This window comes from Patagioenas fasciata, chromosome 22 (assembly GCF_037038585.1).
Source record: "Patagioenas fasciata isolate bPatFas1 chromosome 22, bPatFas1.hap1, whole genome shotgun sequence".
Taxonomy (NCBI): domain Eukaryota; kingdom Metazoa; phylum Chordata; class Aves; order Columbiformes; family Columbidae; genus Patagioenas; species Patagioenas fasciata.
The window spans coordinates 3,191,089-3,218,377 of NC_092541.1; the positions used below are offsets into that span (position 1 = coordinate 3,191,089).

The window sequence follows — 27,289 nt, forward strand, 5'->3', positions numbered from 1 at the left end:
TTTTAGAGTTCTCAATAGCAGCCTAATACTGTGAATTTATTGAGAAGAAAATCATTTTGCAAAACTGGAATACAATTGATTTACCAATAATTTTTTTAGCATTTAAAAATCATTTAATAACAGGCCTGACCATAAAATAGTGGCACAACAGAAACGCAGTTGCAAACGTGACGTGGAATGCATAGAACCCCGGGGCGGAGCAGCCGCAGGAAATATAACAGTCATCATCATGAGGGTAAATCCACTGCCAGAAGTGGCTTCTTCTTCTAGAAGGTAAGGGGGTGTATATAAATATTCTAGAGAAAACATTTAAAAAACCATTATTTTTCAGAAATGCTGGAAAGGGTTTCAGCTCACTCAAAAATTAGTAGGTTTGTTGGGCCAAAACTGCCCTTTCTGGTTCCTAAAGTTTCCTATGCGAGTTATGAAAAACTCAATGTTAATGATTAGGTGGTAGAAAATAGTGGAAAACACCAATGGAGGAGCCAGTTCTCCAGAGAGATGTGGTGTTTCAAGCACAGTGCTCAGCAGCAGAAGTCACGCTGGGAATGATCGCCACCACCTCTGCTCTCTTGGAAAACCATCAACCGCGTTTGTCACACAAGTCCAGTTCATCACCGAGCAGAACGGGAGGGTCGCCACCTGCCCCACGGATCTCTGGACCCACCGTTCGCTGGGATTTCATTGAAAAAGCAGCACGGAAGAGCAGGGATTTAAAGAAAAAGAGGACTTACAGTACATGGGGTCTCTGTCTTCACTGAAGGTGGCACCAAGTCCCCAGATTGCATAGCGCTGCTGTATTTTAGTTGGAGAGAAGCACAAACCTGACCCAGCAACAGCTCCTTGGGGTTAAACCTGACAGACCCAGCATCCCAGCCCCCAGCCCTGCACTAAACTTGTCCTTTCCCCTCCTCACCTCCTAGGATTAGAAACAACTCAGAGTTTCCTACCCTATAACTGCCAGATTTGCCCAATGTGAGACTCCAAGCCCTGGAGGATCCTCCCACGGTTGGAGCTCCACGGGTACCCACAGCGCCGCGGCAGCTCCTGAACAACGTGACTGACCCACCTGTCTCACCGCAGCCCTTCCACCCCACCCGGCACAAACACCCGACTCGGCACCTCCCGCAGCCCCGGGGATTCCACAACGCGACCCGAAGAGCAGCGCCCCATCCCATCCCCAGCTCCAAAGGAACAGGAGCAGGAACAGCGCGGCCCCACAGCTGAACAGAGGCTGCGAAAAGGGAAACGTTACGGTTAGAAGGAAAAAAAAAGCTCTACTAAAATAAATTACGTAAAGTTCTGAAATCAACATCACTTTCCAGAGACTCTCAGGTTCCTTTCTTCTCTGAAGCACCTTTGAAGTTGTATGGTTTGTAAGAATAACTTTAACTATAGAAGCTATATGCATCTTTTAAGAATCACATTTTGATGATTATAAAAATTTATCTATTATACAACATAGGTCCAGCTACACTGAAAAAATTACACCGCTTATTGAAATACATTTCATTTTAGAAACCGACTACTAAATAGGTCTATACAAAAAACTCTAAAATAATTTCTGTAGTAAAATAAAGAGTGTGTTAGGAGAGCTACACAAACAAGAAACTTTTTTGCCTTTCTTTATAATGCTCAAATATACTGTGATACGTGGCTGGCTCACTCCATAGCCGGCACCAAAAGCTGAAAGGAATCCATTACGATACACAGTGATACAATTAATGCTCTGTATTAATCTCACAGCCTTCCCGATTAGTACAAAGAAAACCAGGCCTGTCTCCTCTTTGAGGAGAAGTCCAGGATATAAAAGCAAGCATACCTCATCAGCTGATATGAAATTATAAAATTCCACAAGTCTCAGTATCTGAAATTTATAAAAGTCACCAGTAAAACTCAAGCAAATCGGGTCTCGGTCCTGTTGGTTCCCGGGTTCACACGAGCGCTGCTGATCCAGAACAGCGTTTCCTCGTTTCTGAACCGGTTCAAGGGAAGAATCAGGATCCTGCGCGGCGCTGGGTCAGTGGTGCTGTGCCGAGCTGCCTTTCTCTGCCAGGTGCCGCAGGAAGGTGTCCTCGCTCTGGCCCCTGTGGTTTAAGGGCTCGCTCTTAAAAAGAGCCGGAGGTGGCGGTAGGTGCGGGACCGGGGGCACCGGGAGGTGGTGCGGGTGATGCGGGTGAGGATGGAGGTGCAGGTGCGAGTAGGGGTGCGGGATGGGGCGCGGGGGCAGCGTGCTGACGGGGTTCAGGCTGACGGGGGGCGCGGGGGCGGCGGTCGCGTTGACCGCGGCGGGGACCGCGGCGGCAGAAGTCACGGACAGCGGGATCTGGGCAGTGGCCGCCACGGTGACGGGGCTGGTGACACGGAAACACTTCTCCTTGTGCGCCTTGAGCATGTTGGAGAAGCGGAACCGCTGGCCGCACACGTCGCAGGGGTACGGCTTCTCCCCCGTGTGAGTTCTGCGGTGCCTCTTCATGTTGGGGCGGCTGGTGAAGCTTTTCCCACAGATTTCACAGATAAAGGGCTTCTCTCCTGCCGAGCACAGACACGGAACACCTGCTCACACTGACTGTACTTCTGCAAACAACCTGCGGCCTCTCAAACCCACTGTGCCCACTGCCTGCAGCAGATAACGAGGAAGCTGCTGCACAGGAGCTCTCGGTCTTTATGAAATCCTCTCTCACCTTTGGATTTTGATACACGAGAGGCTCCTTCAGACCACAATAAAAACGAAGGAAGCCCAACCTCTCATCTTCCCCCCAGCAAATCACAGGACAGACAGTTCGATTTAACAGTGAGCTAATGGATTAATCTTTCCTGTCTGATTTTCTAGGGGGGGATAACAGTTTTGATCCCCAATTCCAAGGAAGGGAATACAGCTGGAAGTACAGGAAGGATTTTTGTCCTGGAGGTACTTTTTTTTCCCAATAAGCTCTTACCAGTGTGTGTTTTCATGTGCTCATCAAAGTACTGTTTCATGTTGAAGTCCTTGCCACACCACTGGCACATGAACTGCTTGTGCCCGATGTGGATGCTCATGTGGGAACGCAGCTGGTACTTGTACTGGAACCTCTCGTCGCAGTTCTGCAAGAGAAAACCAGCAGCCGCATGTTTGGGTGTCACACAGCGGGAAGCGAGGCAGTGGTGTGTGAAGGAACAGATACCTGCACCAGCGCACGCACAGATGCTCGCTCTGACACTGAGTTTGTGTTATTTAACGAGAGGAGAACTGGGTCTGCACTAAAAGCCTCCTGGCAAGGAGCAGCCAGGAGCCCATCAGAGATGTGGTGACACCAGCAGCACAGCGGCTCTGCTGGTGACGGTGACACCAGCAGCAGAGCAGCTCTGCCGCAACGTGGTGACACCAGCAGCACAGCAGCTCTGCTGGGTGACAATGCGGTGACACCAGCAGCACAGCGGCTCTGCCGGTGATGGTGACACCAGCAGCACAGCAGCTCTGCTGGGTGACAATGCGGTGACACCAGCAGCACAGCGACTCTGCCGGTGATGGTGACACCGGCAGCACAGCGGCTCTGCCGGTGATGGTGACACCGGCAGCACAGCGGCTCTGCTGGGTGACAATGCGGTGACACCAGCAGCACAGTGGCTCCGCTGAGTGACGATGTGGTGACACCAGCAGCACAGCAGCTCTGCCGGGTGACAATGTGGTGACACCAGCAGCACAGCAGCTCTGGGCGTGACAGTGACACCGGCAGCACAGCAGCTCTGCCGGGTGACAATGTGGTGACACCAGCAGCACAGCGGCTCTGCTGGTGATGGTGACACCGGCAGCACAGCAGCTCTGCTGGGTGACACTGTGGTGACACCAGCAGCACAGCGGCTCTGCTGGTGACGGTGACACCGGCAGCAGAGCAGCTCTGCCGGGTGACAATGTGGTGACACCAGCAGCACAGCGGCTCTGCTGATGACGGTGACACCAGCAGCAGAGCAGCTCTTCCAGGTGACAATGCGGTGACACTGGCAGCACAGCCGCTCTGCTGGGTGATGATGTGGTGACACCGGCAGCACAGTGGGTCTGCCAGTGACAGTGACACTGGCACCACAGCAGCTCTGCCGGGTGACAATGCAGTGACACCGGCAGCACAGCGGCTCTGCCGGTGATGGTGACACCAGCAGCACAGCCACTCTGCTGGTGCCCGTGCAGTTCCGGCAGGATCTCTGCGGCACGTCCCCACTAGAGGACTCTGCTCACCAGCAGAACAGCCGCTCCGCTCCGCTCCGCAGCCCTGCTCTGCAGCTGGTGCTTATTGCTGTGAGGTGGTGCCTTGTATTTATTTATTTCTTTGTTTATTTTCACTGTCCCCGCTTCTGTTTCAAGCCACTGGGCAGGCTTTGCTATGAACACTGAGGGATTCCAGCCCTGCTGTGCCGTGTGAGAGCAGCGTGACAGTGGCAGCAAAGCAAACCCAACGTGTCTGTCTGGCCCTGCTGGGTGTGCTCCTGCTGCGCCCTCCACACCAACGGAACTTCCCCCAACTTCTACAGAACTGCACCTCCCGTACAAACCAGTCAACTCAGTTTCCACCCACGTGCCCCACCAACAGCGTCACTCATTTGGTGCCTTGCGCTGTATCTAAAGGCACGAGCGGCCGCTGCCTCACCTCGCATCGGAAGGGTTTCTCTCCAGAATGCTGCAGGGAATGGACTTTGAGAGACATGCTGCGTTTGAAGGATTTTCCACAGGTTTCACATGTGAATGGCATGTCCTTGGTGTGTGCTGCAACACGACAGTAACATACAAAGGGTCACTCGAATGCAAACAGTTCTCCAGTGCTGAGCAGGAAAACGGTCAGTACTGTACAGCTGGTAAGCGTATATACATCAGCACACACACAGACATACACAGTCTGCTTGCTGTCACTACAGTCTTGAACTTTTTGCTAAGGATAAAGCTCAGACAGCTTAATTCGCCTTATTATCTTTCTCCCCAAACCAGCAATTATGAGGTAAGAACCACAAAGACACATAATGAAGCAGAACCAACAGAAGCGACGACCAATAACTCACCAACCATGTGTTTCCGCACGTGGGCCATGGTGTAGAACTTTTTTTCACAAATCTCACAAGAGAATTTCTTTTCTGCATATCCGTGGACAATCTTGATATGTTCATGGAGGGACCAGAGCTTCTTGAATGATTTATTACAGGAAACGCACTGAATGAATGGGATAAATAGAAGGAAGTTTTAATTAGATTCAAGTTTGTGGAGTTATCTTCCTCTTGCACGACAAAAAGCAGCCCAGAACAAGCCAGAATGCCGCACACTGTCTCACACCGCACCTCAGCTCACGGTTACTGTTTCACACTTGAAACAACCACCCTAAGCAAAGCCAGATCACGCAGGATTAGAGGACGTGAACACGTGGCGTTTTGGTGCCACCTGAAGAGCACACCGGATTGCACCCGCTCGTTCCCAGAACTGGGCAGCGCATCAGCTGCTGCACACCCTTGACGGCCTCGCTGGTGCGGACGGACGCACAGACGTGGAGGAGGACGTGCTGACCATCCCGATGCCTCCAGCCTGTCCAGCCTCGAGCACTGCAACCCGCACAGGTCAGGTCTAACAGCAGGGCCTAGGCCAGGTCTAACAGCAGGGCCCAGGCCAGGCTCATCCTGAGCTGGGCTCAGGGCAGCGTCCACCCCGCAGGCTGCAGAGCCACTTGGGGCCCACAGCGAGTCGTCACCTCCGTCCTTCATCTTCTGACTCTTCATTGGCATGGATCAGCGGCACCGTAGGTCTAAAACGACAACATGCAAACAACGTTTTCATCTCTTCCCACAGCTCCTGTGAAACACCCAGACAGTCAGTGATGAGCTGGATCCATGGGCTTTCATGCGCCTCTTTGTTTTCCTCCAATAGTTAGTTCTTGCTAAAGACTTGATTAAAAAATTCCAGAATAACCGCAGTTGTAAAACCTGACAGCAGACACCTATGTGAGGAAGCTCAGTTGTCTCCATCTCTGAAGAGGAAGGAACTGTGGCTTGGTTTTCTGGTCGTTGTTGGGACGTCTGGGGTCCTGGGTCCGTCCCCAGGCTCCTGCCTTCCCTGGCAGGAGGGCTGGGGGTCAATGCAGAACCAGCAAACACCCGCAGCTGTTTCTCCGCCGTGCTGACTCCGGGAGAGCCGCCAGCAGCCATCGCGAGGACAAACTGTTGTCTTTGGGAGAAAAAAAGCCCTTAAAGATGAAAGCAGTGCTAAGAAATGATCAGAACTCCCTCCGCTTCAGGTGACACAAGCCCTCGAAGCAGTCAGTCTGCAATTTAACTGACAATCAGCAGCAAGTGATTCAGATCCGCAGTACTGAGAGCTACTACAGGGTGTAAGATGACAAGGGAAAGCCTGAGAAAGTGCTAATTTTGAAAGGATGAAAACCAGAAATTACCTGGAAAAACAGACACATTCCATCACTGAGATGAAGAGCGCAGAGAGGAGCCAGCCACGTTCACCAGCTCAATTACCACTCCATAACAGAACCATTTTTTTCCCCGAGACAAAGCTCCATATCCCCCTTGACATATTAAACCCTACATTAATGTAAAACTCTCATATCCCCTTACTCCCTTTGCCAAGTGTAATAAAAACAAATTAGCAGGCAGCTGTGAAACACATTCCAAGTCTCCGGACAGACAAAAATAATTGCTGAATCTATGGTGAAGAAGACCAGCAGTGCTTCTGGCACTACAAGTACTCGGGAAAGTTTCTGGACCGGACTCTTCTGGTACAGGATATAAAACACAATTTCTACGATTTCTTCTTTTCCTTTCACTTTTGGACACAAGCGTATGGGTCCATGGATTTCGGGATCCTCCTGCACTCTGTACCACACACAAACCACTCGTTAATTCCTGTTAAGAGATTTTAGGCAGCGAATGAGCCACCTGGATGACCGGACATTCCCTAAATTTACATTCAAATGTTCTCCGCTACAGTAAACTTTGGAAGTATTTATTTCAAAACCGGCAAGGACATACTGAAGCGTTTATGCACTTTAGTAACTAGCTCAAGACTCATTATCTTATATTATACTCCTTCCTTCAGTCTTCCTCCTCTGAGCTGAAACATAAGGAAAAATAGCATAGTGTTATACAGAGCTGCACTGGGGTCTGACGGCAAAGAGAAATAGCAAGAAATATTTCATCTGTCTCCCACACAGTGAGAACTGAATACCAAGTCAGTTCAGCGTTTTAGCAAACAAACAAAAAAGTCTTAAATCTTGCTGGTAAAACTCTCTGGACAGACAAAAAACAACCCCCTCGTTGCCTTATAAACTGTCACCATTTCAGCTGCCAGAAGTCCAGCTCCAGCTGCTCTGTGCTGGGGTGATTTCAGGAGGAGGTGGCAACACCGTGCCCAGTTCAACACGGCAAAACCTCACACTGGAGCCGCCAGATAAAACAACAGTGCCCCCAGTTACACCAGAAGGCGGGCGCCTGCGAGCAAAGTACAAACCGCACATGAATCAGAAACTCTGGAACTCTTTCCCCAAGCGAAACTTCGGAATGGTTCTGTTACAACACAGGCTTCCATTGTTGGATAAAATTAAAAGCTGCAAATCTTCTGGTGAGAAAGAGCAGAGATCTGTATGCTATCAGTGAGACTGGTTGAGCTTCTCACAGTGGGAAAAGGGCAGGCCCAGGCACAGCTTTAGCTGCTGAATTCATACACTTGTACACGCGCACACGAACGCTTCTGTACATCACTTGTGTATCATTATCTCAGTAGGATTAAAACGTTACATTTTAACACCAGTTCCAACCCTGACTGCACTAGTTTCTTTCTCACCTGCTTGCCTCTCTGATATTGTACAAATTTCTGATTCCAATACCAGCACCATGCCACAACTCTCTTCTCTGAAACCTCACCTGTACTATGTGGCTGAGTTTCAGGACACTGAAATACTTTGAGGCCAGCGGCAGCTGCAGGTGCTCAGTGCCTGAGGAAGGAGGTTTCTCCTGCCAAAGGACTCTGCTGCACAGGCACTGGTTTTCAGGGCAGTTACTCCTGAGTGTGACACTCGCTAAAGGAGCTTTGCGTTCTCCCCAACTCGCGGTTAAACACCAGAGCAGCTCTGCCGGAGCAGACGTCAGGCGTACACTGTTCCCTGCAATTTACGTCTTTCGGAAGACACCAGAGCGTTGATACATAGAGACAAGGTCTCGGTCAGAACCTGGTCTGCACAAAAGATTTCCCCCTCTGAAGTGTCCGCCAGCTGTATCCAGGGCACGACAGAAGGTCTGGAAATCTGGCAAGCAGGTGAGCAAACCTACCTGGATATTTTTTTCACAGTCTGTTTGCTGGTGAAGGGACAGCTCACTTTCTAGCACAAATTTCTTCCCACATTTGTCGCAGATCTGCATGCGCCTGTGAGTGACGTTCATGTGCTTCTCCAGGTACCAGCGTGTGTTAAACACCCTGGGGCACTTCTCACAGGTTAAAGTCTCCTTCTCTTCACACTTTGATTTCTGCACAGGTGCCTTGGGCTCCTTTGCAGCTTTCTTCTTACGCTTGGGGGGCTCCACACTCTTTCTACGACCCCTTGTAGTTCTGGGTGATGGGGAAGTTGTGGCTGCTGCAGCAGATGCAGCTCTCCTTGTTCTCCTTTGTGCAACACTAACTTTTTCCACTCTTTCCTCTTTTTTCTTCTGCCTCGTATTTTCCTCATAATCACTACTGTCTTCAGTGGCCTCTTCCCCACTGTCACCCTCCTCTTCCTCACTGCTGGTCTTAAGAACAGCAGTCTCTTTGGACTGGGAGGGGACACCCTTCTCCCCTTTTGATACATTTAATGTTTGGTTGTTAAGGTTTACCTCTACTATAATCTGCTCCCTTTTGTAAGTCACTTCATCTTCCTCCTCTTCTTCCTCCTCAGAGTCGCCAGAGTTTTCTCTGTCTTCTTTCACAGCCCGGACCTCTCCTACCGATCTGTTCTCCCTGAAATACGGCTGCTCCTCTCTCTCATGGAGATGTGGTTTGCTCATTTTGCTGTCCACCAGCACCGAGTATGGGCTTCCTGACTCCCTCTTGTACACCTTGGTGGACAGGTCGAGCTCCTGGCTGGCACCGTGATAGAACGGGGGTGGCACTTGCCCGCGGCGACTGTCCTCCTGCGCCATCCCTGCTACATGCGCCGCGCAGCTTTCAACCAACTGTTGGCAAGAACTGGCTGTTTGACTCATTTGGGGGGCCCTGATTCATGGAGCACCTTTAATCCCAGAAAACCAAGTAAGCAGCTTTAAATCAGGGTGGGCTCTCAAGACCGACGCCTGTTCCATCTACACAGAATGAACAAAACACGATTCTCTGCTGGTGTTTAGCACTGATGTGTAGGTCACAGAATTCTGGTATTATGGCAAGAGCAGAGCAGTAGTAATTATTCTTCTGGAGAAAGTTGCCAAGGAACCGTTGAACATTTTATCTATAAAAGACAAGAGAGAAAACAAAGTCAATTAAAAAAAAAAATCACTAGATTCTTCAGCAAGCTCTTTTGAGTTTGTATCATACAACTGGGGTAAAGCACATGGTGTACTATGTCTGTGCTGCATCTGCTGGGGGTGGACTGTCCTGCAGCACCACCTCCAGCAAAACTGGCAGTGAGGTACAAACATGCACCTTTTGGGGGGTCAGGACTGCTGCTGGGCACCCAAGACGCGCAAGGCAGGCTCTTCATCTCAGAATGATGTTCTGCACCCCACAAACATCACCCACAGCAGCCAACGTGTCTCCTGGTTCTGCCCCCCGAACCAGGCTCACCCCTGCACAGAAACCCCCCGTCCTGCCCCACAGCGGGCACGTCCACCACACAGCGCTCCCTTCACGATCCGCATGAAGAACTTCAATGGGGATGCTGTGGCTCGCAGCACTAAATCACACCAGGAACACCGTGTCCCCCGCACGTTTCCACCTCGGAGATCCTCACACAGCCTCCTGATTTAAGGCACTTGTTCTTTTGTCTTGTTCTCCCTTCCCCCAGCTGCTCATTCCTCAGTGCGGCAGCCAAACAATATTACATTTGCCCGTCTAAATCTCACTTGCAGTTATCCAAGCTGGAACCGGACCAGGACAGCGTTAACTTCCCCTTGCAAAAACTGCCACGTGATCCCTAATGAATACAAGTAATTAAGCTCTCACTTCTATTTTCACCGGGACAATTACATTTTGGGAGTGCAGCATTACAACACCAAGCCAAGACGTTTGTGCAGATCACAGGAATACATTGAAACTCCTGACCAAACAGCACACTCGGAACTAAATCTGTGACTAGAGGATGCAGGAGAGAATTTAGGACAGAGCCTAAGAAACATCCCATGACTAGAGGACAAGGAAGAGCCCCAACAAAACATGGATGGACCGAGCAGCTCCATGTGAAGAAAACTGGATCCCCAGCTGGAGTCTGGAAACGTCCTTGGGGCTCCACTTGGGCTGAGTCCAGCACAGGTATGAAACACTTGGATTTTGCACAACAGCCTCACCATTTCTTTATTAGTATTGCAGCAACAATAAAAACCAACCAACCAAAAGCAGTATTACAGACAGGGATTTTTATGATGCATTTCCTTCCACATCCTACCGGGTTAACATACTCTCCACACTACAAATGCAGTAACTTCCATCCAAATGCCTTCAGATACAATTTATATATATATTAGTTTAGCTTTTCCTTTAACAACATCTAATGAATTATTCAGAGGCTCAGAAAGTCACGATGTCATGTAGAAAATGATACCTGATTATTTCCTCAGCATATGAAGCGTCTCTCAAGTTGCAGCAGCAAATGCGGAATGTTAAGTGAATATTGCTACCAGAATATCGCTATCAGAATACTGCTGGACAGCCAGAAAGGGCAAAAACTTGTCACCAAAAGGAATCTTTGCTTTGCCTCCGCCCCGCGCTTACTCAAAGTCGAATTATTCTCTTTACACATCCTGCCGTCACTTCACCTCTGCTCGTTTAAGGAATATTCCGTATAATAAACCACTTTGTACGAACACCGTGCCACTTCAAATGAAAACAACAAAGGGGTTTATTTTAAGTTATCAAAGCTGTTTGGTCTCAAAACCACTTCACTATGCAGAACCAACAACCCACTGTCGCTCTGAGCGTGGCGCCCAATCCCTCCAGGGAGCTGCAGCTTTCCACCAGAGCCAAGCAGAGCGCTCCCTATATGTTTCATGCACACAGCATCAAGCAGAGCCCTCCCTATATGTTTCATGCACACAGCATTAAGCACAGCCCTCCCTATATGTTTCATGCACACAGCATCAAGCAGAGCCCTCCCCGTATGTTTCAAGCACATAGCACCAAGCAGAGCCCTCCCTGTATGTTTAATGCACACAGCATCAAGCAGAGCCCTCCCTATACATTCAATGCACACAGTGCACGACCAGACTGTGGACAGTTCTGAGAGACGGGGCTTCAAATACTGCCCAAAATATTGTAACACAAGATTTCTTCCCTCAAGTTTCTAAGCGAATATTTCCGAGGACACCAAACAGTTTGGGCTCACGGGATGAATTTCAGACGCACTTCGAAAGGGAGCAACACAGGTTCTGATCAAAAGGCAAAAAGGACACTCAGTTTCAAAGCAAACTCAAAGAAGCCTATGAAGACATAAAACTGAGGAATAACTGTATTACGAGCACAATGAACCCACACTAACACTTAGTAATCAGAGATCACACAAGAAAGGTTCGCAAGCCTGTGAACATGAAAGGCTCAGCCCAAGGTGCAGCCAGGGGTGTAGGTGGAGCCGCACGTGCCCGTGGGAGCCGCGCTGCACACAGCGCTTTCTTCTGAACAAAAACCGCATCTCTTCACCTTATCTGTGCTAAAAATAGAGCCAGTCGGAGCAGAGAGAGCTGGCAGCATTACCTGCCCTGGAAACGGGCACAGAGCAAGCGCCATACACTGAGGTTCATGGCTTTACACGATACGTCCTCAGTGTGCCCTGAGCAGGACCAGCCTGACGGCCCCGCTGTCCCACACCTTCATCTCACCTGTGATCCCAGTCCTGGCAAACACGATGGAAAGGCCAACAATGCTGCTCCCAGCCAGGTGTGAGCAACACAGCTCTGCAGCACATCCCTCAAAGCACCACAGCCTCGACGCTTCCTCACTACAGCTCTTGGGCAATGTGAATTCTGAACAGTGTATTAGCAAGAAACGCGTAGAGATCGCAACAGGAAAACACGCGATGTTTGTGAAACGGTCCCGTCACCTGCAGCTCAATTTATCAGCAAGGTTTCAGAGCACGCGGAAAAAAAGAATAAAGTTTCACTGCACTTGCACAGTTTGCAGAACAGGTGCATGAAACAGAATAGTGCAGAGGCCTAGCGGCTCCCGCTCAGTGGGAAAACACATCTGGTGCGAGTTACATCATGTCAGCGGATGGTAATCAGGCCTATAACACAAGAGGGAATTATTTATATCAGCGTACAATCACTCCTTTCTTGTGCATCTCAGCTGCTTTATATGCAAAAAACCAGAAAATATGCTCTTAAGTGGTAAGTTTTATCTCCAGGCAGAGCCCCAGTCAGCACATCCTCAGGGCTTTTGCATCTCCATGAGCGAGTGCTCAAGCCCATGTAAATGCAAAATAAAGACTGACTGGGACTGAGGGTCTGTCCTGTCCCCTGGAGATGGATCTGAGCGGGGCCAGCACCGCAGAGCTGCAGGAAAGGAGGGAGCAGGGTCTGTCCTGTCCCCTGGAGATGGATCTGAGTGGAGTCAGCACCGCAGAGCTGCAGGAAAGGAGGGAGCAGGGTCTGTCCTGTCCCCTGGAGATGGATCTGAGCGTGGTCAGCACTGCAGAGTTGCAGGAAAGGAGGAAACAAGGACCTGCTGGGGCAAGGGACTTTGCTGACTTTGGGAATACGGTTGACACAGCAAGGGGAGGTTTGGAAACAGCATTCCCAATTGCTGGGATTGTTCTGTGAAAACCAAACAATATCACTCTCTTCACTGCAAGCTCAAAATGCGCTTGGAACAGGTTTTCCCATCAACTCATAGAAAAGATCAGACATAAAATGGTACGTGGTACTGCGGCTTGGATTTTGGTGAAATTAAAGCTACGCCACATATTTGGGCATTTCTGTCCCAAATGGATTCGTCTTGGTACAAGTAAGCAAACCGACACGGACATCATAAAAACCCAACAACGCTGGCACCGATGCCAGTATTGCAGGGAGTCTTGGCAGGGAAACAAAAGGCTGGGGAGTGAATAAATACCGTCCGGTTCTCCAAATAAAGGCCCGGGCAGAAGGGTGTTTGGGGGGTGTGTGACAGCCCAAGGTGCTGTACAGCACCTACACTGTCCCATCTTCCAGCTGTTTGTTTCCACCATTTCTCAAATAATCTACGATAGGTATCTTGCTAACTCAGCAAGCAACATATTTTCACTGTATGGAGCTGGCCATTTGCCTGTAAGTCTTTAAAAGTCTAATGGAAAATGAAGCAGACCATATTTCCAATTCCAGAAAAATGCCTTATATAATATCCTGCAGCTAAAACATAAAAACTATGATAAAAAAGCTTCAGGCTTTTTCCATTTCTTAAGATGATTTATTTGGCTGTATCTAACAATCTGGTTTGAGGGACAAAGGCTTTCAAACCAGTGATTTCCAGAACTGGGAATCTGGAATTTTTTCAAGCATTATCTCCACAGAAAATAGTTTCAGAGGTTGCCATTTCAGAATTCAGCAGCATTATAATCCCTCAGCTTTTGCAATCAGCTTTCTGTTGGCTATGAACTAGTTTGAGACACAACAGCATGAACCTCAAGGCTTTTCTTTCTTCTTGTTCAGTGGCACGACTCCTTTTTGCTTGAAAAACTCTTGCTTTCATCATTATCTGCGCACAAATCTCAAAGACTAGTAAAACCTGCACTAAGATGTGAAACCATCCATTTATATGCAAAGATGCCAGTGATTCCCCTTCTTATTAAACATCACTAGCTTACCCTAAGATTGCACATGATTACACTAACAAAGTTAGAGGAAATCTCTCATCAGAACCCGCACTTCTTTCGCATTGTTCGCTAGATGTGTATCTGTGGCTCTGAATATGCAGATGGGGACCAGTTGGGAGCTCAAAGCCTCGTCAATTGTCTGCCCAGCAAGGGAAATGCGGGGGAACCTGCAGCTGGGGTCAGTGAGCAGGGAAGGGCTTTCTCCTTGAGGCGAGCCAACACCAGAACAAATAAACCTTGCCATCCAAAACAGTCACCAGCAGACGTGCTGTCCTGGAAGGACTGTGGAGAAGTTCAAGTAATCAGGTGTTGACAAAGTCTAAATGTGCCAACACCAAAGCTCCCCCATTGTGTTTGTCCTCGCCCAATGTCACAGTGCTCCTGTGGTTATCTTCACCGCCCATTACTGCCTTGTTTGGAGCTCCTCAATCTCCTGAAACATTACACACACAGCTTGCTTTAGATGCAGTGTCAGCTTTTGGAAAAACAGTCAGTCTTGCTTTTCTCATATTTACATAATTTAACAAAGCGCGTTTAACAACACACAAATGTATCAGCTTCCCAGAAGTGCTGAGCAAGTACCAGTGCTTCAGGAGAACTCCTGTTTGCACCTATTCCACCTTTGCAAACCGAAAGTGCCCCAGCCCTGCTCGTCCCCATCCCTACAGGGGTTCAGAGGTGTGACAAACCCAGCCCTGCGCCACCGTAGCTCCATCGCAACCTCCGGCCTCAGCCACAAATACTCTGCCCACTGTTTGTATTCCCAGTTCTTCCTCTAATTCACTATGCAGCTATGGACATCTTATCTCCGCTTTGTATTCAAATTTCCTTCTGGGCAAAGTGAGGACAATTATCAGTTAAGGCCAAAGTTATTTGTTCATTTTAATCTGATCCAAGCCTGTCTGGATGCCAAAGAAGGCTGTACACTCTTTCCCTATTTATATGCCAACGCTGGCATTCCTATGGTTGCAAGGCGAGATGCCTTGGGAGATCAGTCTGCCTGGAAAACAACCATCCCTTGGGATAAATGTGCAGCTGGATGGGCTCTCCGAACCAGCTCACCTGCTCGGCGGTGCAGGAATTCCACATCTCAGCAACAAGACGCCGTCTGTACAGTCTCAGGGTGAGAGACAGAACACTTGAAAAAAGTGCCAAAATGTTTCTTTTCCCTCTTGGCAAAAAGGACCAACTGCTCCTTACCATCCTAAGCAAGACAGGGAACAGCATCTCAGTAAGACTGGGGTTATTTGTGCAAAGGGAGGGTGTCCACTGACAGCAGGGATAATTAACTCCATCTTATTGTCTGAATTTAAAGTGCTTGGAGTGCTGGATAATAGAAGTCAGTTGTGCACAGGAGAGATTATGTTAAATGATTTTATAGCACCGTAAGTGGGCGAGGTAACTCATCACAGATAAGCAGAAGGCAGGATCCTTCATCAAGAACTCTGCAGGTGAAAATCTGAGGGGGGGGAAAGAAAACACACTGGTCTAGGAAAAGTGTTTTTAAAAAGGCAGGAGAAACCAGCGTAATAAAGAATAAAGTGAGAGGACAGCAAACAGGAAAGCACAAGAATTGGAATGAGTTTTGAAAGGTACAAGTGGAAGAAGAAAAGCGCAACGAGGTATGTGTTAAAACAAAACTTCCTGGTAAAAAGTTGCAGTTAAATTCAGGACATAATTTCCCTCAGAGCTTTGAAATGCAGTCAGCACAGTGCTTCACCCTGACTAATAGATTTTGTCCTGCAGCTGGTAAGTGTGAAATGAATGATGCAAGAGATGCACGTTACAATAGAGCAAACTGGAGATTCTCAGCAGCCATTTTTACTATTACATGACATGGGCAATAAGGTTGATCAGGATACGTTTCCGTCCCTGCTAAAGACTTCGGAAGTCACGTCTATACACCACAACGCATATTTTCATCAGGGCATTGAATCCAACCGCACCACTGATGTCAGAAACATCTCTAATTTGCTATTCTGAAACAGCAAAAAAGGGAAAGTTACTGGAATTAAGGACAGAGCTCCAATCATGGTACAGAACGGTGCCGTCTGTTAGGCCAGAACCCGAAAAACGACACAAGTACGAGTGGGAAGGAAAGCTGCTGCTTTAAAACGTGTAGCAAGAAATCTCTGCATCACTCACAAACCATAAATACTTGTGTTCAGCGAGTATCCAAAACTCTGAGTGAGCCAGGTGTGACAGCACCTGCGGAGCCAGGACACCGGACACCAACAGCAGCCAGGTTTGCTTAGAAATCACCTCCCTTCTGCCAGCAAAGTTCACAGGTGCCACTGTATGCAATTTGTCTTCCACTATTAAGACACATTTCACGATTCCCTGTTCATCACATAAGCACTGGAAAGGCTTAAATAAGCATGACCTGCAAGCAAATGTGGCGTTGAGCACAGATTTTACTGCGCTCCTGAGCAGGCAGCCCAAGGAAACGCAGAGTCCTAGCGAGCATCTGCACCTGCAAGACTCAGTTACGCTCCAACCCAAATATTTGCAACGTTTTGTGTACAACTTTCCCATAAAAGATGGTGTGTGGATCCACAGATGCTTGTCTGTACATTTTCAACTACGAAACTTTCTGCTTGTAAAAAGAAGCAAAGGTCTACTACCTTGTCCTACCAGGCTGTCTGTCTTGGCAGAGGTACCACAAATATGCTTCCAAAATTCCACCTGCAGAACTTCCTGTTCACTTGTATTTAGCACCTGGGACAGAATCAAATTGGTTTAACAGGTTTTGTCTCAAATGTGAATCTGGATCCTAATTTCCGTAACCTATCTCCACGCGGGTCCGCTCGCCTTTCATATTCATTCCTAAAAATCACTTTTCCACTGAAACAATCAAGTTTCAAATCTTAAAAATACAAAAATGGGAGAGCAAGACAGCACAAAGCGCTGAATGTTCTGAAACCTCCTTGGGGAAGGGTGGCTGGAAATGAACGAGCTGGAGCTGCTGGGAACGAGCTGGAGCTGCTGGAGCTGCAACTGGGAACGGGCTGGAGCTGCTGGGAACGAGCTGGAGCTGCAACTGGGAACGAGCTGGAGTTGCAACTGGGAACGAGCTGGAGCTACTGGGAACGAGCTGGAGGTGCAAGTGGGAACGGGCTGGAGGTGCAAGTGGGAACGGGCTGGAGGTGCAAGTGGGAACGGGCTGGAGCTGCAACTGGGAACGAGTTGGAGGTGCTGCAGTATGTTTTTAAACAGCGTTTGCAACTCCAACAACAAACCATATTTTTATTAAAATGTTCTCGAAGGCAAAAAATTTGTCACTTTAGACAAAACACCCCTTTATGTTAACAGAGATTAGTTATCTAGACTTTCAATGCAATAAAGGAGTTATTGCAAAGTTTTGAAAACATGTACGCCTGGTATTTACAGTGGAAACAGCTGGATGTCAGGCATTTGGATCCACAGAGAGAGCAGGTTAAAAACTACAGACTTACTGGAAAGCGGTGTCTGAAATAACTCAGCCATGCGGCCTCAGGACATCACAGGGTGATCTCAGCTGCAGACAGGAGCTGCTCAGTGGCCACTTTCATACTTAAAGTGCATAACTTCACGATCACAAAACGACCTCCACATAAAAATCCACATTTTTTCTAACTATCATGGGGAAAAAAGCCCAAACTTTCATATAATAAGATTCTGGAAAAAAACCCCAAATAGTGCATATTTAGGAAAATGTAAACTAATATTGTCTTAAAAAAAGAGATTATTTTATTTAAAATCTACATCATCATTTCAGAAGCCAAAATCTGGATCCTGTATGGAGAGAGCTGTTTCACAGCACAATACATTAAGAGATCAGCTGCTCTGTGCTGTAGGAATTTAACCAAGAGAACAGTTATAAAATGTTTTAATACAGTAACAATCCCCAGGATCAGGTTGCTAGAAAACACATCCATCTTCTCAATTGGTTGGTACTTCCTTCCAATTATGTCTATTTTGTGGGGCTAGGAAGAAATGTATTCTTTGATGAGGCACATTACAGTGTGCCACAGAGAAATAGGTCACTGATGACATGTAGTTTTGTAATCACCTTAAATATACCTGTGCCTATCTCAGATACGCACTGGTACACCCCTCCGCCATCAGGCACCGACAGGGCACGTGGTACCAAGGATGGGAGATGGGATCTTGTTTATGGAAAATATTTATTTAAAGTAGTTGTACAAACCAAATCCTTTAAAAACGACATTTTCCTACCCCACAGCCTTGTTAGCCACACCAGCATCCACGCTCCTGCATCTATATAACGCGTTTTGTTACCACCACACACCAGACACCTCCAGAGAACGAGCACCCAAGTGCTACACGCCAACAATCGAGCTGCAATGAGCACGGTGGCAAATCACGGTGCACAGAGCACCCCGACAAACCCACGCTTCTCCATCCCGCACGCAGACCCACCGCTGTCCTGATCCACCGCGCATACACCACTGTCAACAAAGCATGTGCCAGTTGCTGTTCCCAGAACAATACAGCTCAGGTCATCCCCTGGAAGGATGAAAACGCACGTTCCTCACACCCCATATGTCTGCAGCACTTCCCTCGCTTTGACTTCAATCACTTCTCCTGCACAAATGCCAAAACTCAGTTGTGATTTAAGAGACTTATATAATACTCCCAAGACCAAAGAGAGACGCGATCCTTCAGCCCGTCTTTCCATTCTAACAATACTTGTACCGACACATCCACAGCACCAAAAGTTGCCCACAGCCCAGATAAAAATCAAACCAAACCGCAGACCCCTCGGACGCACACGCCACAACATCTGTCCGGAGAGCACAGGGGAACGTACTCGAGCAAGAGACGGAAGAAGAAAGAAAACATCTGATTTCTGTCCTCCCCCCAGCCCCGCCGCTGGAGCCGGTACCGGCCCGTGTCCGCTCCCGGTGACACCTCCGGCGGGTGCGTTTCACCCGCGCCCCCGCAGTGCGGGGACCCGGAGCGGGCGGGGCGGCACGGCGGGACAGACCGCGGAGAGGGTGCGAGGCCGGCGGGGATCCGTGTCGCCCCGCTCGGTGCGGTTCCGCTCCCTCCCCCGGCAGGTGGCACAGCCCCTCCCGGGCACCCCCGGGGCTCCCCCGCCCCCGCGGGGCTCCCGGCCGCTCCCCGGGCCCGCACGGCGCGCCCCCCGCCCAGCCCGCTCCCTCCCCAGCCGGGAAGCGGCTCTGCCCCACTCCCTCCGGCACCCACCCCCGGCCGGGCCTAGCGCTGCTCGGCGGCCCCGCCAGGCCCGAGGAGAACGGGGAAGAGGATCCCGACCGAGCGGGCGGCCCCGCACTCACCCAGGCCGATCCCCTCAGGGCCGCCCCCGCCGCCTTCCATGCCGGGCGGCGAGGGGAGGGGGGCACGGGCGAGGCGGCGGAGGGCGGGCGGAGGCGGCGAGGCGGGGGGGCGGCGGGCAGGGCGGCCGGTCCCTCCCTGCCGCGGCCTGTCCCTGCGCTCGGCCCCTCTCCCGCCGGAGCGGCCGCCGCCTGGTCCCGCGCGCAGGCCCCGCGGGCGGGCGGACGCGGCTCGCGCTCCCTCCGCAGCGCTACGTGGCCGCCGCCGGTCTCGCGACTCCGCCGCGCGCACGCGCGCGCGCGCGTGTCCCGGCTGCGGGCGCGCGCCGGGGAGGCGGTTGCCGCGCGGGGCGGGGGGAGCGCGCGCGCGCGCGCGCACGGGAAGAGGCGTGGGGGGGGCGCACGCGGGACACCCATAGGCTGAGGGGAGCGGGGCCGGCGCGCGGGCGCGCCGCCGCAGGGGCGCATGCGCTGTCGGGCGGTCTCCCCGCGCGCCCCCCTCGCGCTGTTCACCTCGCGCCGCGCAGGTGAGGCGGGGGGGGGGGGTGCGCATGCGCCGGGCCGGCGCCCCGCGGCGCACAGGTGAGGCGGGAGGAGGGGCCGCTCCCCCGTTACCCGCTGGGGTAATTAGAGCGGCCGCGCTAATTGCAGTCAGCTGAGCCGGGCAGGCTGCGGCTCACCCCGGCCCGCGCCGGTGAAGGCCTCTGCTCGCAGCCCGGGCCAGTGTCAGGCCCCGGGGCCCCGCTCCTCACCGGTACGCGGGGATAACGCCTCACACAGCGGCCTCGGGCTGTGGGTCACAGAGCCGCCCTCGGGAGCCAGGTAAGACCCAGCGCTCAGGCCCTGTCCGGTTCACCCCAGCCAGAGCAACCGGTTGCTTCGGCTGCTGTGCCAAACCCCAGCTCCCACTGTTCAAACCCTCCTCTCCCCTCCAAGTAATAACTACTTAACTCTGGGCTGTGGTTTCTTGATTACACCCACCTGCAGGGCCCAGGCCTGGCGTATGAGGGAGATGTGACAAGAAGGAAACCCCCATTTTTTGCTGGTTGAGCTCTTGTTAGTGGCAGGTGCAGGGCTCACAAGGGGCCGTGGGGTTCGGGGCTGCGCTGCCCGGGCTGGTGCCGCTTCTCCCCGGAGCTGCGGAGCCTCAGCGGCCCCGAAACCGCCGCCGGTGCCGTGTAGGAGGGAAGAGCGCTGCTGCGGTTGGGGTTTGGCAGTGGTAAAAGAATTAGCGAGAGTAGCAGAAACAGGAAAGGGGGGAAGGGCACCAGTCCTTTCGGTAGCGTGAGCTGCTTTCCAGGGACTTCAGGAATCTCTTGTGCCGTGTAGCTTTGTCTCTTGCCCACTCTCAGACTTGTGTTCCTGCAGTGGTCCCTTTTTTTTAAAATCCTTTTGTCTGCAATCTCTTCTCTACCTGTGGTTTGTTTCCTCATCAGCTTTTTTTCTTTGTTATTTTGCTGGAAATGCCCCCCCCTAACAGTGTAGGGCACTTGATTTGAGGTTCTGCAAAACATCGATACACCCTCAGCCCCCTGAAATGTGATGTTACATGCCAGTGTGTTTGACCCACTCTTGGTTATCGAACGTACAGCCCAGATTTGAATTCCAAGTGCAGAGCAGGGATTGGGGCTTTCCCAAAGTTCATGATCAAGCAGAAGGGGTATGGTGGGCTGGGGAAGTCCCACGGTGGGATCAGAACAACCTTGGCAGTTTTCTTCCTTGCCCCAGCACCGCTCCACTTAGCCCAACACCCTCGTGTCGTGCAGCTTCTTGAGGAAGCGCGAGGGTGTCAGGGAACGTGGCTGCTCTTGGTTAACTCTGTGTGCGTGAAGGACGCTGTGGAGCAGAACTGAAAAGAACAGGAAGAAAAATGCTGGGGATGTTTTTCTTAGAAGGTGAATGAACAAGTGTCATGGAGGGACCCCAAAATTAGTTTTAGGTGGACAACCAGGTCCAAACCAGACTTTTATTCTGTCCGGGAAAGTCCGGCAAAACAACCAATTAGAAATGGGGTTTATACAATCAGTTAGCACTCTGGTAACATAAAATACAGGTTTGGATATCAGTTGAGGAAATTATTGGGGTACAGCAAATAAGAATAGTGGAGGTCCACAGTGCACATACACGTGGCTCACAAAAAAACAACACCAGAGCCGTTCTTGACTCCAGGAAAATACACTCGCTTGTATTAAAGCAACGAATTACATTAAGGAAAATACACTTGCTTATCTGGCAAGGAAATCACTTGCATATTTAGCAAGGAATTATTTAATACACTTACCTGAATATAGCAAGGAATTATTAAGGAAAATACACTCGCTAGTCCAGCAAGGAATTATTAAGTTATCACTCACCCACATGCGGAGATGAGGCAGTTCCGGGAGGTTACCTTAGACGGCATTCCGGTCTAAGGGGAGGGTCTCTTGGCTGCATTTTGGCCCGCTGCTCTGAGAGGACACACACAAAGGCAATCCTCGGCGGGAACCCCGTTTTTGTAGTCTTGCCAGATCTGGCTGTGGGCATTCCAGAAGTTTCTCTGCACCCCCACTCTGGCTATGGGCCCCCAGAAACTTCTGGACTCCATAGCGCCTCTTCCCCTCTCCTAGCTAAGCAACAGAGGGTTAAACAAAGGGGCTATTAACTGCCCCATTGCAGGAGAGGGGGGATGTGTTGGGGAAGAGGGGGATGTGCATGCACCTTCCACATTGAAGGGAAGGGGGGTATGCATCTGCCACAACAAGACAGCAATGAGTGACAAAGCCCAAATGTGGGATTTTAGCAGAGGGACGACTTCAGGACGTTGTCCAAAGAAGCAAAGCCATCAGTTATTTCAACAGCCACAGAGGTGGAGCCCCTGCTGGTGCCCATCGTGGGACAAGCGCAGGCCCAGCTCTTCACGCCCTCTCTTGCTCCAGTACGTGAGGAGAGCACTTGGTCTCCTGTTTCGCTGTTCCCTCTGATGCACCTTGTGGTTTTATTTCCCTGAGCCTGCAAATATCTTTGGACTCTGAAGGGCATCTGACATGATGAAACCAAATTACTTGTCCCCATGGCCCTGCTGTGTCCCATCCCCAGTGGCAGCCGCCTGGGAAGAGGTGGTGGCAGAGGGGAGTGACTCTCCCCGTGCGAGGTTCGGCTCCCAGGGCAGCTGCAGCTGCTGGGCTAATGGGGGTGACAGCCCCTCGTGCTGCTCCCAGGGATCCACACAGCCGCTGGCTGTGCCGCTCAGCCCTGTTCCCACAAGGAAGCCTGTTTCAGCTATTTACATCCCTCGCTTTGATCTAGCGTCTGACATGAAAAGACATGTCAGCCAGGTAGGGGGAAGCAAACAAAATGCAGCAACAGTCCCACATCTCTGCTTGCACATGATCCGCTCCCTCGCACACACCTGCCTTGCAGCCACAGATCCTTATCTGATTTCCTTGCTGTCATCTCTGCTTTCCTTAACACTGGTGTCCAACTTCTAGAGGCAACTTTCTTCACCTTGTTCTCTGCTCAGGAAGATGTTGTGGCTCCCTTGCCCCCTCTCTCTGGCATTTCCCCTCTCTCCAGGGTACAGCCAGTGTGGGAAATGCCCTCATGTGTCCTCCTCATTGCATGCAACGCCAGGGATGGGTGATACCCATCTTCGTTTCCTCCCTAAGCTGCTGCACTGTTTCAGCAAGCAGCTGTCTGCAGCTCTCTCTAGAAGCAGCAATACAGCAGTAGGTGACATTGTGCCGTCCTGGAAACGAGATAATTTTTTTTCTGCTAAGCAACATAGGACCTTTTGGTGTGAAAAATACAATAAAAGTGTGAGAATTTGCTGGGCTGTGGGGCTCCAGCACAGCGGAACACAGTGTTACCCACCCAGGCTCTACCCCAGAGGAAAAGAAGCCAAGGATGAGAGAAACTGAGGTGTGGGGCACTGAGCCAGTCTGCAACCCAAGCAGTTGACTTTCATATTAATGTTTTATCTTTTAGGCATCCTGCTATGTCCTGCAGAATCCAGGGTCCTCTCAAGTGATGGGAAAGGAAGCAAAAGGAAAACAAAGGGTTTTTCCTGCTAGCTCATGTCACAGGAAGCGCTGCACTGTCTGAGGGAACCACCACTGCTGGATGAGAGGCACTGGGCTTCGAGACTGCACTGAGCAAGGTAGAAGTTCAAGGAGAGGAAATTCCCGTTCCCATTCTCCCTTCTCCTTTACTAGTTCAGCATTAGGCCACAATTAAAGATTAACAATGCCCACCAGTGTGTCCTGGTGCCCAAAATTAGCTCTTGAGAGCAGGAGGGTAGAGCAGAGTTCTGGGAAGCAGAACCCAGACCAAGATACCACTGGTACCTGTGGCTTTCACTCTACCCTTCTGAGCAGACACGCTCAGCCCTCCTGAGGCTGCAGTGGGTACTGGGGTGTGGGGGGCAGCTCTGCAGGGGCCCAGCACGGCCAGCGGTTTCCGGGTGGTTTTACAGCTTTGTGTGTTAAGGGCTTGAGCTCAGCCTGGGTAGGGCAGCAGGAGCAGCCTTGGAATAATACAGAAAAGCCTGGCAGGTCCATGTGTAGGTTATCAACTCTCTTTGGGGTACTGGAGACAGGTTGGTAACATGACTGTATTAGCAGAGTCGTCATCCTCTGTATAAAAATTGTGCCACCAAAAAAAAAAAATTATCTTTGGAAGCCTCGGTTTTGTGCCTTTCTTAAAAAAATAAACCATTCTGAGATATGGCAGTTGGACAGAGCAGGATGGGAGTGAGGGAAACCCACAGAATTCAGCTTTTCCTCTTTGTTGTCTGTTTAATCAGCTTTGGTGCTGTGGTCTCAGATGGTCTCCCCAGCAGACTGTCTGCATAGGGGATGTGCTTAATGGATGTGCTGGGTTAACTGTTACATGGAAATATAGGTGAGCATGTGGTTAAAAGAAGTATCCACCGTAGTTTTCTGAAGACATCAGATGCTTCACTTTCTCTGCCAGTTTGTTCTGCATCCCCTAGAGTACAGTCGATGTCCCCCGTCACTTACCTTGATACCCCTCTGTCTGAGACAGGCCTCTCCTGCTTCACCAAGTAGAAAACCAAAGCACAAAGTCATCCCTAAGTAAACCTGACCTACCTCTGGGAGTTACGCTGGTGTAAGTTGGGACTTGCTGGACTGAAGTCAGCTCAGTTCTGCTGATGGAAAACAGGCATATGAGGAACGTCTCAGCCCCCAGCGCTGACTAGTGCCAGGCAAGGAACAATTAAACCAAATTTGGCCCTAAGAATTGCTCGCCGTCTCCCAGTCATTAGGACATTGTTTCATGAGTGCTTTCTCCCCCCCGCCCCAGTCCTCTTTGCTTCAGGACTGAGGCGCTTTGTGCTCCATCCACTCGGATGTAAACAGCACAGAGGAAGCAATACGGAAACTCCTCCCCACTCTCGCTCTAACCGCTCCAGAGCACTGCCAGCCACTGCAGGGTGTAAATCACCACAAACCGGGGAGCTCCTTACCTGGGGAGCCTGTGGCCTGGGGCATCAGCCGCTGCCCGGGAGAAGGTGCCCGTTGCAGTGCGACAGCCGTGCTGCCAACTCCGGCCGTGCCGGGGCTCCGGGTCTCTTCACGCGTCAGGTAGGCTGGTTATCTATTAAAGAGGGAGAGGGCGAGGGGGTGAACACGCAGAGGAAATCGGGCAGTTTCCTGTTTGTTTATCATGAGCAGAAGCTTGTTTGGCTGGTCTGAGTGTTGTGAGCAGGCTGGCCCAGCTGCTGTGGGTGCTGCAGAGCTGAGCTCTTCCCCTGGCAGGAAAGGAAGGAGAAAAAAGACAGTCTCCCAGGAAGGAAAAAACCAAGCCAAACCTCTCTGGAGGTTTGCAGCCAAAGGAGAGTGGTGGGCAGGGAGATTTAGAAAGGGAGACTGGCATTTGCACCTTCCTGGGTGCTGCCTTAGGCCAGAGGAGTTAAACCTGGAGCGACTCATCAGAGCTTTGCCAGGAGAGCCCAGCACAGGGACTAAACCCCTCCACCTGCCCAAGTTGTGCCACCCGTCAAACAGGTCTTGTGAGAGCTTGTGCTTTTTCTCCCTCTCCTGGAGACTGTGCCATTGTGTTTGTCCCTGTTCACTGTGCTCCTTGCGTCCTCTGCCCAGGGCAGGGTGACCTCCCTGCTCACCTGTCCCCACAGAGCCTGTGGGACACCCTTTGGTCCCCGCTGCCCTTCCCAGCAGAAAGCAGAATTGCTGCTGCCATCTGCTGGGACAGCAGCCTGCCTGCAGCTCCAGCCACCATTGTCACCCCCCACCGCCAAGGGTTGGGTGCTCAGTGTGACAATGTGTTGGCCAGTGGAAAGATCCAGGAGGACCCGGTGCGACTCAGCTCTGGGGGGAGTGCCAGGCAGACGGGCCTTGGGTTGTGACTGGCGAACACCCAGGCTGAGCGCTGGGGAAGAGCCTTTCTCCAAGTGTGTTTTCGGGCATTTCAGGTGGGTTGTTTAAGGGCTTTCTGCAGCCCAGTACCACGTCCAGCCCCGCTGGGGACGCACTGACTGTGTGCAGGTGTATGGGGCCACAGGGGAACAGCGGCAGAATCGGGCTAATGGAGCCATTCAGGCTCTCTGGAGGAGACTGGGACCTGCACAAACCTCTCTGCTCTCAGTGCAAAGCCACATGCCTCGACCCTCTCTCGTTTCTCCACCCTGAGCACACTCCACTTTCACCATTTGTTTTTGTTATTGGATTATTAAAATCAACAAGGTTAGAAACACTGAAGAGAGGGTGGGGACGCCCTGTTTGCTCGGGCGGCTGCCTTCATGTTCCCCAAGCCCGAAGCTCTTTCCGTTGCCCTGACAAGCAGAGCACCGCTCATGCCAACACCTGCCGAATGCTGCCAGGGAAGGGCCAGCGTGCTGGGAAGCGGCGTTCAGTCCAGCTGTGGCCAGGAAGGCCAGTCCTCCACTATACAAACTCAACTTTTTGTTCTGTTTTACACCAAGGAACCTGTGGCACCTGAGTGGGTTGGCAGCGAAGCCCAGCAGTGCTCACTCACAGTGAACACAAGGCTGGTTTCTCACCCAGTGCCTCTGTGCAGCCCAAAAAAACATCCTGATTTTCGGGTCACCGTTCCCCTCTGGAGCCAGACAGCTCCATGGTCCCCACACTCTGCCAGGCCAAAGAGCAGCTATAAACACGATATAAACACAATATAAACAGGGGGTTCAGTGAGTGCACACCCAGACAGCTACAGGTGCAAGAGCAGCTTTGAAAGTCTTGACGAGTTCAGAACAGCTTTAGGCATTAAGCAAGGCAAAGCAAGGGTAGAGGAGCAGTTAACAGCCAGGGAACATTTGTAAAAGGAATTAAACCCAAAAGCAAAGGAAATGATGATTAATCAGACCCAGGGGCCACTGTTAGAGCTTCAGACACCTCCAGAGAGGCTGACAGCAAAACCAGCAGGAAACACTCCACACTCCACTGAAAAATGCAGAACAGGAGGGAGAGGCAATGCAGAGCTGCAGAAGCCGAGAAGGGATTTCACACACACTGCTTTGAGCCCAACACCTGGTGCACAAAACTAACGGAGAGAAACACAGGAAACACTGGGGGGCTTTAAAGGAGCCTTGGGAGAAAAGTAGAAGCTTCCTGACGAGTGTCTGAAGCGGTAAACCAGAAAAATGAAGAACAAGAGCACCAGAGGGGGAAGTGGTCTGGAAGTTATTTGGGAGTTACATACCTGACTGCTCAGCTGCTTAAAATATTTTGGAAGCTCAGGCAGCTCATCACTGCAGGAGCATCCCCTGCCCAGCACAAAGCGCAGGCAGGGCTTTCCGCTTCAGAGGCGAGGGCAACAATCCAAAGTGGCTGTACAGACAAAACGAGCCCACCATTCACAGTGACTTTCCCAAGGGCTCATCCTCAGCCTTCTTGGAGGAATTCAGCCTAAGAATCATGGTTCAAGCTTTAAGTTGTCAGGAGGAAGGCTCATTTGCCTGTGACTTCTGTCCAAATAAACTAGCACAAAGTGAGGTGTCCTGCTCCACTGATCCAACCTTCATTCTTC

General features: G+C 50.9%; 1 protein-coding gene and 1 long non-coding RNA gene across 3 annotated transcripts; one reads left to right on the forward strand and one right to left on the reverse strand.

Moving 5' to 3' along the window:
* On the reverse strand, positions 1-20,417 carry ZNF652 (zinc finger protein 652). Of its 2 annotated transcripts, none has more exons than XM_071817951.1 (6): positions 20,267-20,417; positions 8,290-9,437; positions 5,029-5,176; positions 4,623-4,738; positions 2,940-3,084; positions 1-2,532 (listed from the first exon to the last, which is right to left on the reverse strand). In XM_071817951.1, the coding sequence occupies exons 2-6, from the start codon at positions 9,196-9,198 to the stop codon at positions 2,021-2,023; spliced, it is 1,830 nt and encodes a 609-aa protein (XP_071674052.1). In that variant the 5' UTR covers positions 9,199-9,437; positions 20,267-20,417; the 3' UTR covers positions 1-2,020. The 2 variants fall into 2 exon arrangements, with proteins under 2 accessions (XP_071674052.1, XP_065712241.2); XM_065856169.2 differs by lacking the exon at positions 20,267-20,417 and adding an exon at positions 19,289-19,521.
* On the forward strand, positions 19,771-23,940 carry LOC139829607 (uncharacterized). Its single transcript, XR_011742180.1, has 2 exons — positions 19,771-20,107; positions 23,249-23,940. It is a non-coding gene; the product is annotated as an uncharacterized lncRNA (long non-coding RNA).
* Positions 23,941-27,289: the final 3,349 nt, after the last annotated feature.

Coding starts and splice junctions, on each gene's coding strand:
- ZNF652 (XM_071817951.1), bottom strand. CDS start 9,198: ATGAGTCAAACAGCCAGTTCTTGCCAACAGTTGGTTGAAAGCTGCGCG. Junction 4,739..5,028: donor CGTGCGGAAACACATGGTTG/GTGAGTTATTGG, acceptor GTCGTGTTGCAG/CACACACCAAGGACATGCCA. Junction 3,085..4,622: donor AGAAACCCTTCCGATGCGAG/GTGAGGCAGCGG, acceptor TTTCTCTTGCAG/AACTGCGACGAGAGGTTCCA.